This window comes from Heliangelus exortis, chromosome 21 (genome assembly GCF_036169615.1).
Source record: "Heliangelus exortis chromosome 21, bHelExo1.hap1, whole genome shotgun sequence".
Taxonomy (NCBI): Eukaryota; Metazoa; Chordata; class Aves; order Apodiformes; family Trochilidae; genus Heliangelus; species Heliangelus exortis.
In genome coordinates, this window is record NC_092442.1 from 3,517,846 (window position 1) to 3,529,896 (window position 12,051).

General features: G+C 43.2%; 1 protein-coding gene across 15 annotated transcripts in view; it reads right to left on the bottom strand.

Annotated features, from left to right (window-relative positions):
- LOC139806103 (protein spinster homolog 3-like) overlaps positions 1–12,051 on the bottom strand; it is a 38,734-nt gene that overhangs the window by 8,603 nt on the left and 18,080 nt on the right. For 5 of the 15 annotated variants that reach the window (XR_011730114.1, XR_011730113.1, XR_011730112.1 and 2 more), the window contains exons 9-10: positions 9,628–9,693; positions 4,797–4,895 (exon numbers count right to left, since the gene is read on the bottom strand). Coding sequence is in view for 10 of the 15 variants with exons in the window: in XM_071765255.1 (XP_071621356.1) it covers positions 4,797–4,895; positions 9,628–9,693 (165 nt within the window). In the remaining 5 variants the exon portion in view is untranslated. Of the gene's footprint in view, positions 1–435; positions 1,536–2,016; positions 2,279–4,796; positions 4,896–9,627; positions 9,694–12,051 lie in introns of those variants that run through there. The other 10 variants (XM_071765262.1, XM_071765259.1, XM_071765261.1 and 7 more) reach the window with 6 other exon arrangements.

The window sequence follows — 12,051 nt, forward strand, 5'->3', positions numbered from 1 at the left end:
CATTCGGCATCTCTTGCTCACATGCCAAGTGTGTGGCTCTTGGCATTCCTGTTTATTTTTGTTAAGAATGTAATGCTGACTTAACAAAAGTTATGAATAGATCATCTGTTTACAGGGCAAAGCAGGAACACACCAGTAGAGAAGTACTTGCAGGCTGCTTAAATCCTCCCAGAGCTGAGTAACAAGAAAAATGATTCTCAAGATCTTGGCCTGTCTGAGTTTTAAGGAATCAGCTGTGGTGTTGGGAACATCTGGATTGCAGCTGCCCATGATTGCAGCAATCAAACTTTCTCCTTTGATGGATGAGAGTTCTCTGGTACCACAACAAGTTCTGGATTACTCTGGATTTCTCAAGTTCTGGTTCTCTGGATTTCCAACAAGTCACTGGTCCAATGGCTTTGGATAGTTTCTACAACCAGAAAAAGTAGCTCAGTCTTTCAGAACACCAACTTTTATTTTAAAGACAATAATTACACTCTTACCAAGTATCACCAAAACAAAGTTTCTCTATTATTTCCCATAATGGCAAATCTCACTAGCTGGGTTCAAGTCAAGTTTCAGAACAGATTTTTTTTTTTTTTTTTAAATGAGGGAGAGAGAGAAACAGCTGGCATTTGCTGAATTGTGGTATTTATAATGTCAGTAGATATTCACAGCTTTTTTGATCCTTACAATTTACTGGGAGAATCAGAGAGGATTCAGAGTACTTCACAATTCACCTGCTAATACCTTCCTGAGGCTTTGGCTTTATGGTGCTGCTGGGAATGACACCACCTCAAACACTGGAAGTTGGTCACACAAATCATGTCCTGCTTGGCACCTGGCATTGTGCTGTGACAATAGATACCACATCCAAAGTCTTATTCACTTCAGAGATAAAAACTCAAATGGATAGTTAGATATCAGTGGTTATACAGCTACCATTGTTCACTCATCAGAGGAGATACTTACCCAAAGCCTAAGGAAACACTGAAGAACCTCAAAGGATCATGAGGAGGCCATTAACTTATTACATATAAAATGATCACAACTTGAATCACTACTGACTCTGACACTGCCTTTGATAATTTCTGATTCTCTTGGTCATTTCAGACGACTTTAAACTCTTTGTGCCATCCACATTTTCCAAATTCTACAGGCAGATCTTACCCTGCTGAAAATCCATAGGCTTCCCTTCCTAACCTCCCCCAAAATATTCTGCCTTAAATGCCACTGTTGGGTTTCAGGCAGCCTGTGACAGCTCTGGACACTGCTTTCTGCAGCTCCCCAGCCCCACAGACTGCTCGTGCCTCTGCTGCAGATGGGGAGGCTGCCATATGCCAAGGCAGCAGCAATTTTTGACTCACAGCTAAAATCATCTCCAAAAGTCAGTGTGCAGGATTTTCTGCCATATGGAGGAACCGTTATTCAGCCTTTTCTCTAGCTGTATCTCATTAAGCAAAAAGGAAAGAAAAAAGGGAGGGGATTCTCTTCTTCTTTGCAGATCTTGCCCCAGAGTTCATCTTCATTTGAAAGGCAGCATTCACATCTGGTACCTGGTGAACCAAGCCAGAGCAGAAGGAAGCTGTAAGAGTCTAGGTGATTAAGGACAGTGTTCTGTCCAATTCAACAGATTTTCTTTAAGTCTTCTACACTTTAAATACACTTCTTTGAGGGAAGAGGGAGAAGTATTACCAAAATTAAGATTCCAGGGCTCAGAAAGGGCAGAGAAGAAAAAACCTGCACCTTCCATGAAGTGGCACACTACCTACAGCAAAGCTGTTTGATGACCTCCACAGCCTGCAGCAGTTTGAAGGTGTCCTTAGTAGCACCTCCCTGATCTTCATGTGCTCTGCTCAATATGGGAGCTTTGTTTCATCTAAGACTTTGCTGGGATTTCACCTTTTTTTTTCTTTTTTTAATGGAAACTGGCATGGTATTAACATACTGCAAACAGTTGTGGGTTAACTACAGAGAGCCAATATCCCAGGGAAGCAATCAGGTACAGGTTGAAAAGTTATAAAGAGCTATAAAAACCTCAAAGCTGTTCTGCTTCCTTCCGATCTTCCTCGATGTAGAAAGATGTCAGGAGAAAAAAACCTCCTCCCAGGACACCAACAAAAGCACAGAGGATGAAGCTGTACTGCATGCTCCAGAAACTCCACTGGACTGAAGGAACCTTGTTGGCCTGGATAGCATTGGAAATCTAGGGAATGAAGAAGGCTGTCATCAAGCTGGGATACCATCATCACCCTCTCTTGGTTTAACCAGACCAGCACGGTCCTTGAGAAGAATAAAACTGGACAGAAAGGGACAAAAAGGGACAAAAACTGTTAGCAGAGTTTCTCCAACCCAGTCCCCAGTGCCCCTGCTGCCCTTTGGTCAAGGAACCTCCTTTACAGCTTCGGTGCCTCCAGTCACAAGAGCAGGGAATACTGTGAGCAATGTTTGTAAGGACTGGTAAGCACTGCCTGATGGTACCATTTTCTAACTCACCTCCAGACAGACACTTGGCAGTGACCTCTCTCATTTCTTGATGTTATTTGATAAGTTTGTACCTCCCTGATCAGCATCAAATGGGCAGAAAGAGGGGGTGAGCATCAATACAGCCACAAGCAGCAACACTCAGTAAAAAGGGAAGAGCTGGAAATGAATTTGAGAGGCAAGAGTTGAGTTTGCTTTTGAGACAAAGAGTATTTGAGGAGCCATGTTCTGAGGAGCTGGGAAGCTGAAGTTCCCAGGCAGCTGCTTCCAGCACTGGCTGGAAGATGACATTGTAAAAGCTTTAAGTGATACATGAATTAAATTTTTTTTTTTTTTTTTTTTGTAGACAGAAAAAAAAAAACAGCTCAAGAAACTCAAAAAGATTCAACACTTAGCCCAGGAACTTAAAATTTCTTCCTAGCATAAACACAAAGATGAATGTTGAATTCAGTGATTTTTATTCCTACATTTTTTCCTGATGCTTACAATACAATATGTGACTTGAAATACACAAATATGAGACTCTCCAGCCTTTGCTGGGATGAGTATGATTATGTATGACAGCTCAGGCAGATAAGAGCAAGATCAACTCTAAATGGGCACCTAGGGACTAGAGCCAGCAAAACACTGGAAATACAAACCTAATGCATTTAATTTTAAACTGCTTAGTAAAAAAAAAAATCTCTGGGGAGCAGCAGGAAGAAAAACAGACTGTGAAAAAGACTATTCCCTGACTCTCCAGCCACTTTTGAAGCTCAAGGGTGAGCTGAAGCAGGTTAGGAAGTGATAGCAAGACATGAATGCAGAAGATTCAATGTTTAATCAGCAGCAGTACCCTGCTTCACAGAAGCATTCCAGAGGACAGTGTTGTGCTCATGGCAGAGGAACCCACTCAGACACACAGCAGTTTTATTCCTGGATTTATTGTCTCTGTTCTTTGCAAAGTTGGAAGGTTACCTGAGGTTAATCTCATCTGGATAAGCTTTTTTTTTTTTTTTGTCTTCACACTTTTCAATTAGCTGCTATTTAAGGCAACTGCAGGCAAGGTGCTGCATGGGAAGTATTGTGCACAGGATGCAGCAGCACATCCAGCAGGAAGCCTCAGCTCTGGCTGTGCTCAAAGATGGCAAAGAGCAGTGGGTAAGAGATAGAAACATTTTCATCTTCCAGGCAGGAAGCACAGACCAGGATAGGAGCAGCCAAAGGGAGAAGGCACAAGTTTCCTCCCATTTTTCCATTTCATTTCAGCCATTCTTCATGGCACAAGGATCTCAGTTATGATGTTCCCCCAACAAATCCCTGCAAGGGCAGTCAGTAGTTTCCTCACACACACCACTGAGCAAAGTGGGCTCTTCATTTGCCAAGCCAAGAGAGCAGGAGGAATCACCCAGTGGCAGGTGACAGCGTTGAGTCCCCAGTTCCCACCCAGCTGAGGACCAGGGGGCTCCCTGTCTGGCTGGTCCAGGAGCAGGGATGGCTCACTGGGGTATTTCTGGCCCTGTCTAACCCTGTCTAAGAAAGAACAGCTATTCCTGAAGTGAACCTCTTAAAATAAACTTCTATTTAAACAAAACTGTAAAGCAACAACAACAACTCACTCTCCTGTGTCCTGAAAAGCAGAAAAATCCAAGTGGTGATTGGTTATCTACCAATTACTGTGTTTTCAATCAAAAACAGCAAAGGAAGGAAACACTGACAGATGCCACCCACTGGAATTAACACAAATTAACTGCAAGGAGGAAACTGTACCAGGCTGCTCTGTGCAGAAGCACCTAAGATCAAGAAACTCAAAAAGATTCAACACTTAACCCAGGAACTTAACATTTCTTCCTAGCATAAACACAAAGATGAATGTAGGAAGGGTCTCAAGCAATATGGGAATGGAAAGTTAAGATAATTTCAGTCACTCTTGTCCTGATTTTCAAGAGACCCCTGACTGATTGCAGTCCTAGGTTGTATGGGATTTGATTGATTTCCATGAAACTTCTCAAAAACTTAGCAGAAATGTCTTAGATCCAAGTCTAACCCATGACACTGTCTTTGCAAAATTGTATGCCTTCAAAAGTGTATGGGTTTGCAAACTTAAAATCAATTTTTTCACACTCCCAACTGCATATACAGGATTGTGTACCACGTACCTGCAGCATCCAACAGCTGCATGCAAGTAAAAATGTTTAAAAATATATATTTCTCTATTCTAGGATCAAGGTCACCTCGAGTACCTTCTCATTTTGGACCTGGAACTGGCTACAGAAAAATTCTGTGAGTGTCTGTCTGTCACTTTCTAAAGGTTGAATCCTAAAGAAAGCTCAGTAAGCAGAGAATTCACTTACAGTCCCAATGAGATATGGGCTGCCTGCATCTCCCAGCAGGTGGCTCACCAGAATCTGCAGGGCAAGAGCTGTAGACTGTCGTCTGGGTGTCACAACATACTGAAACAAAACACAGCCCAGGAGAGAAGGAACATTAACCAAGTCAGGCTCATGAATGGCCAACTACTTATATAACATCCTGGAGAGAGAAATATCATAGAATCATAGAATCCTAGGGGTTGGAAGGGACCTGGAAAGATCATCTAGTCCAACCCCCCCTGCCAGAGCAGGGCCCCCTAGAGTACATCCCCTAGGAACGTGTCCAGGTGGGTTTTGAATGTCTCCAGTGAAGGAGACTCCACAACCCCCCTGGGCAGCCTGTTCCAGGGCTCTGTCACCCTTACAGTAAAAAAAATTTTTCTGATATTCAACTTGAACCTCCTATGCTCCAATTTACACCCATTACCCCTTGTCCTATCACTGGTCACCACTGAGAAAAGCCTAACTCCATCTCCCTGACACTCACCCCTTACATATTTGAAAACATTGATGAGGTCACCCCTCAGTCTCCTTTTCTCCAAACTAAAGAGACCCAGCTCCCTCAGCCTTTCCTCATAAGGGAAATGTTCCACTCCCTTAATCATCTCAGTAGCTCTGCGCTGGACTCTTTCAAGCACTTCCCTGTCCTTCTTGAACTGAGGGGCCCAGAACTGGACACAATACTCCAGGTGCAGCCTCACCAATTAGAAGTTTAATATTCAAGCACTGTTTAAAAGTTTGGAGGCAGACAAATTATTGTGAACAAAAGAGTACACTGGATGTTTTGTTGAGGGGGAGAAAAAAAAAAGAAACACAAAACATTCATGAAAGTGACACAGGAGGGGGAATGACAATGAAGTAGGAAAAAACAGGAGCACTCTGCTTCCAGTTGTGGGTTCACAGCAGCCTGTACAGATCCTCCTGGCCTTACCACTAGCAAAAAATTCCAGCCTGTAACCCGTGCAGCTGTACTGCTTTCCTCACTAATAAAGGAGATTCAGCACTCACAGCCTCTGAAAAAATCTCCTGTGATACTGGGATGGGCTGGACTGCTGGGGGGAACCTGAAGTTCTTGCCATGGCTATAAAGGATCTCTCTGACAAGCCCTGTGAAGGCAAAAGGCAGGGAACCCAGTCTGGCCACCAGGAGGTGGCTGATGGTGCTTTGGTGCTCTGATGGCAGAAATTTGCTGCTTGTAACTGGGTAGCACCTGGGCTGTAGCTACTTCAGTAAGAATTCCTCTGAATTCTTAAGCCTTTTAGCATAAATAACAAGTTGCAGAAGATGTGACACACATCCTGAACACAGCAAAGCATCACGTGGATGACAACCACTTTTTCAAAGGAAATATAATAATTTTGGGGTAATAAGAGCTTTGTGTCTGTGCTGCTGAAGAACTACTGTGCCTGAGGAAGTACAGCAGGATTCTGTATCATTTGTGTCTATTTCTCTCAGTAAGACATTTGTGCAAAAAAAGTGTTCACAGCCAGAATGAGACAGGCACTATTTTAGACCTTCAGCCCTTTGTTTTGCAACCACTTGCTTATGTCAGAGACAAAATGCTTAATATTCTCCAGCTCCCCTAAACCCAGCTTGGTTTTTTGGGGGAGCTGATCTAAACATGACTGAGGGTGTCTCATACACTAATTAATAGGGTGACTGGTGGTCTACTGAGAGACAAATTCAAGGTATAAAACTGTTGTGGCTCTACAGCTGCCTTCAAAGAAATAATAATATACATGAAAAAATTGGTTTAGAAAGAAAAAATATCCCTCTTGCAGTTGCCCATCTGCAGGAGCTCGTATGAAGACTGGAGCACATATAGAATCAAGACACCTAAAAATTATTTTTAAAAGCATTATTTTGATAAAAACCCATTATTAGAATAATGCATGGTTTACCTCTTGTAGTTTTAGTATCCTGCCAAAGGTTTTGCCATTGCTCTGCTTCTCATGCTGCAATTCCCTCTCTCACAAACCTATTTTTGCCACATTCCCTCATGTTTGGTAGCTGTGTGTGCTGCAGTGTCTCCCCACAATGCAGCCCTTCTGGCAGCTGCCAATTTGGATAATTTTTCTCAGCAATCTCACTTTATTTTCACCAGGCTTGCCTGAACCTGAATCTTCCTGAGGTGTCAAACTCTTTATCAAGCTTGGTTGAAATCCATGATTTTGTAGTTAAGGAGAAAGCAGACAGACTGTAGCCTTGCTCTTCCTTGGGAAGTCAGGCTGTGAATCCCATTCACATCTAACACAGCATTTGAGCTCAAGTGAGAAAGAAAACAGATTTCTCCCAAGACAATGAACAAAAATTACAGCCAGCCTGTAAAAATAAATACAAATCAAATATTGTTATGCACTTAATACATTGTGGGCATAGCAGGCATGAGAAAAGATAAAACCACTTGTGTTCTGTCAGTGTCCTGCACCACTTCCTCACCACGTTTATTTCCTGTCTGTCTCCAAGAGACAAAGCTGGAAACATGGAGGAGAAGGAAAGGAAGCTTCCTGGAGTTCCAAGGCTCATACAAACTCTTCCTGTGCCATTCCTTAGGTTGTTCTGCACACTGGAAACCACATGCAAGAGCTGAAGGCACTGTAGGATTCCCTAGGAAGAGGAGGCCCCCAGGGACTGCCCTGTTCCCACAGCAGGCAAGCCCACAGGTGACATCCTGCACACTGTCACCTCCCAGACAGACAAGCAGGGAGCCCCAGGCAGACACAGCTCTGCTGTCCTTGGAGGTTTGAGAGAGCCTCCTGAACATTATGTGACAGAGCTCTCATAAAGCAGAGGGACCAGAGAGGTTGGTAAATGCTCCTCTGCCTCCCAGGGCACCTCAAAGACAGGGACATGTTGGTGGCCTTCCCAAACCCCACCTTAGCTTCTAGTTCTAACCCATCAGCTGCCAAAAATCCTAAAAGGCAGCCCCATTACCTCACAGGTGGTGAACATCCTTCATAAGGGACACTCCAAGTACTGCCTCCCAGTAAAGTCAGGCTACCAGAAGCAAGGCAACCAGAGCTCTCCTCCCCTTGCACATCAGGCCTATGGTTGTACAGTAAATAACTTCATGTTTACAGCTGAGGAAGAGGCACAGAGGTTGCTACATGCAATGCATCTTGATGCATGAGCCACAAAGGAAAAAAGTCCTTATCATTCAGTCAGCAGCTTCCTTTCTCTTCAGCTCCACAGGTTGCAGGATAAATGAATTCCTAGCTGCATTGTCTGGCCAGTAGTGCCATATGGGAAGAAAGGAAAGTCATTTTTATGGCAAAATAAGAACATGCATTAGCAAATTCAGCCACATTATCAGAAATCCTACCAGTTCACATGGGAAACAATGCAAAAAGATAAATTACTGTCATTATCTACAGTACCTTTCAGTCAATGTAATAGCAGAGTACACTAAACCCAGGGGTTTTCAGCAGGGTAAAACACAACTCCCAAATAAGATTGGAATAAACTGGAAATAAACTGAAATAGAAGGCAATAAAATTCATTTTGAACTCTGATAGTTTTTTAGCAACTGTTCACTGCTTCAAGGCTACAGTTCTTGTCTCACAGGGTAACTGTTTCTGACCATTCTTTGAGAGTCAAAGAAGAAACAAAACCCTCTTGCTGCTGGCTGAGGTTTTTAAGCAGGCACCCAATTCACTGTCACTGACTGCAGATTTATTTTAATTAGAATTCCAGAGGGCAGAAAACTGACATGTAGGGATCAGCACCATGAAAGAGTAACTTGAGAACAAGGCACTAGTCAGTATCAGCAGTGCTTTGCTGAATGAAATACAAGTTGTTTCAGTCCTTCATCTCCATCAGAAAATAAAGACAGATTCTTCAGGCTCTGAAGTGGGAGGATAAGCAGGCTCACATCACCAAGCAAGGTAAAGGCAGTGGAAGGCAAGTTCTCCAGTGCTTCACAGCTGGTCCCTTTTGTCACTAGATGGTGCTGAGCATTTGGCTACATTTTCACATGGAAAACTGTAATAAAGATACTTTTATCTCTGCTCAGCCTTTCTACCTCTTGTTTTCAGTTAGCTGTTAGCAAGCAAGCTGTTCATCTGAGCAACTAACACCATAGTGACAGCAACCTCAGCTGTAAATATTCCATTCCTATGGTACCAGTGATGAGAGCCTTGCAGGCAGCTGGGTTCCACATGAGCCACAGGCTCCAAGTTTTCTTTACTCCCCCAGAGATGCTGTCAGATGAAACAAGGCACAAATATTCCTTGCACTTGTGGTGTCAGTTCTGGGATCACCAAGATGCCTTTAACCCTTTGGCAGTGTAGTGTGAATTTGACTTGCAAGTGCTGGGATGGATCTGTGTGTTCTGGAAGAATGGAACTTGCTAATAGTTCCCAGACTGATGAACTGTAAAGGATTAACTAATATTGACTTTGCCTCATTTGGATCATCTTTTCAAACCTTTGGAGCACAAGTAGAAAAATCTTTGCCTTCTTTCTGGTGCAGAACATTTGCTGGTAGAGATCCAACACCACAGAAAATCCCAACTAGTGTGGGTGCCAGCAGCACTAGAGTTCCACCTGCAGGAGTACAAATCAATTCACCTTTTTTCTGGGCTTACTATGAGCTCAGACTGCTGCACCACCCTCTACATGGCTGCTGGGGTCTCTGCAGAGCAGTAGATTGTGGCACAGGATCACACCCCTAATTTTAGCAGGGTAGCAATAAGGGTGTTCTTAGGAAGAGTTCATTTATCTCCTCCCTTTCTGGCCACCAGGATGCAGGCTTAGGATTACGTGGAGAAAAGCTGCAAAACTCAAAGTATGGAGATAGTTCCACAAGCACTTACCAGCAATATGTCTGTCACAACAGCCCAGTTTACAGATAAAAACAGTTCTCCAAATGCAACAAAAATCTGTCAAAAAAAAAAAAAGAAGAAAGGAGTGACTATACACACACTGCGTTGACCTTCACTGTGAGGGTGAAGGCAGGCTCACTGCCTACACTTATCTCTGGAAGAGTTGTACATATTCATCTACTTAAAAATTAAACATCTCTGTCTATGCTTACAAACACAAACTTCATCTTAAAAGGGGGCAAAGGAACCAGAGAAGCTATGTGGGTTGCTTTGTGTCACAAATCCTCAGCAGAAGAGCCCAAAGAGGAAACATACCACCCCCTAAAATAAACTGCTGAGCCCAAGGAGAAGAGCAGAGCCTGTAAAGAGAAAGATTCAGCACAGGTTTAAAAAGTGCTCCAAGATCTTGGGTTTCCAAATGAAAGCACTAGAACACCTCTGTGCCAGTACAAGTGCTCTTAAATGCTCCTTCAGAGAGATAACACCCAAAATTAAATGGACTCCAAGAGTCAAGGAGCCTCAGCACCCTGTGGGAATTCCCTGATCCACCACAGATGGAGACTCAGCCATCAGGAAAAGGGGTAGGGCCTCCAACAGTTCCTACAGCTGGGGTCTTGGCTATGATTAACCCTTTCAGCCAGCCCTGCACATTAATCTGAGCAGGCTGGACAGAGCAGTCAGGGCTTGAGGAAAGCATTAAGGCTGTGCTGGAAAGCTGGATCTGTCCTAGAGGCAGAATCTGTTCAGTGACACAGGCCAGAGATAACACCTGGGAAACAACACCCATTGTAACAACAGCATCTTCTCTGGTGAGGCCATGGTCAAATGTTGTATCTGGTTGATGAAATCACAGTCCTAAAAAAGGCACAGGCAAACTCAGTTGTTTTCAGAGGGGTAGTTTATATTTTCTGAAGAAAAATCCAGACCTCTTGGCCATCCCTCTGATACCTCCTGTGTGTTTCTTGCCTCTACTCTTCATGTGGTTTCCTCTCCAAACCAGGCTGGGGAAGAAGTTCCTCAAGTACAGAGATATTTAGTATAGAACTGTCTCCAGACATCTTTTCCTTCAAAATACCTTATATTTGCAGCTGATTCTATTCCTCCACACAGAATTACTTTTCTTGAAGTTTTATACCAATTAGCACTCATTTCACATACTCTTTGACTATGTCTCAGCTTTTGGATTTATCCATCCCACTCTCAAAGTCTTTGCAATGCTACAAATTGCCCTTGCAAGGGACAGGGCAATCATTCTTCTCCAGCTCCAGACTGTTGCAGTGACAGCCTGCAGACTACAGAAATAATGACAGTGTTAGCTGGAAAGCAGGTGACACACCTTTTGGTAGAGAACTTTGAGCCAAACACCAACTGAAACACCTTTGTGTGGCCATTTCATGCACTCCAGCTTTTTGCCCAGCCACCTGGCAAAAAAAGATTAACAACATCCAATCTTGCAGCCCCCAGAAAAGATTGGCCCTTCACTGTCTTATTTCAAACTAATATTCCCTGAACTCTCCTGTGGAAGATGCAGACCCATCAGGCATCATGTTCTTTCCCCCTGATTCCACACAAATTCACTTTAAATTGCTTAATTTAGAATTGCAGCCTGTGGTCAAAGCCATGCTCACAGGGGAATTAGAGGCAAAGGCAGAAGTGCAGCTGAATCCTGCTGCATGACCTGGATTCTGTCAGTTGTGCCAGAGAGAGGGCAGGTTACAGTGCAACAGGGAGACAAAGAACAAAGAGTTTATTTAAATCCTGGCCTGATGCTTTGGATCTAACAAGATGCAAGACAACAGTTAGAGCAGAAGGTTCCAAACTGTTCCTGGAGACCATCAGTAGAGCAGAAGACTCCCTGCCTTCACACATCAAGTGAGAGCTTGGTCTGTCTTACAGGAACCTGGTGCTGTTTAACACTTTTAAGGTATTGTTGCCAGTTTTCCTTTCTCTTCATGCTTTTCCCAAGTTATTTAGTGTCTACAAGCCCCTAAGAACACAACCATGTCATGCCTAGTGCAAGAAAAGAATGTAAAATTAATTTTTAGGAAATAAAGCATGCTCTCAACCTAGAGTTGGAAGGAATATGGAATAATGAAAAATCCTCCATGATAAGAAAATGTGATATTCAGTGGTTAAGGCCTCATACTCTGCAGAGTAATTATTTCATACAGAATTGCATTAACATTAAAGACAACTTTGTTAACTTTTCTTCCCTAGGTTCTTGTGGGGGCTGCAGTTGTAGGGTCACAGAAAAATTCAACCCAGACAGTTTAAAATTCATTTCCAATGGATACAATCAGAATAAGGTCCCAAATTTTAGGTGGATACTGCACTGTAGGTGACTGATTACATTCACACCTAAAGCTAATCTGAAGAGACTTTGATTAAACCAATGTCAGTGCTAAACACCCACCC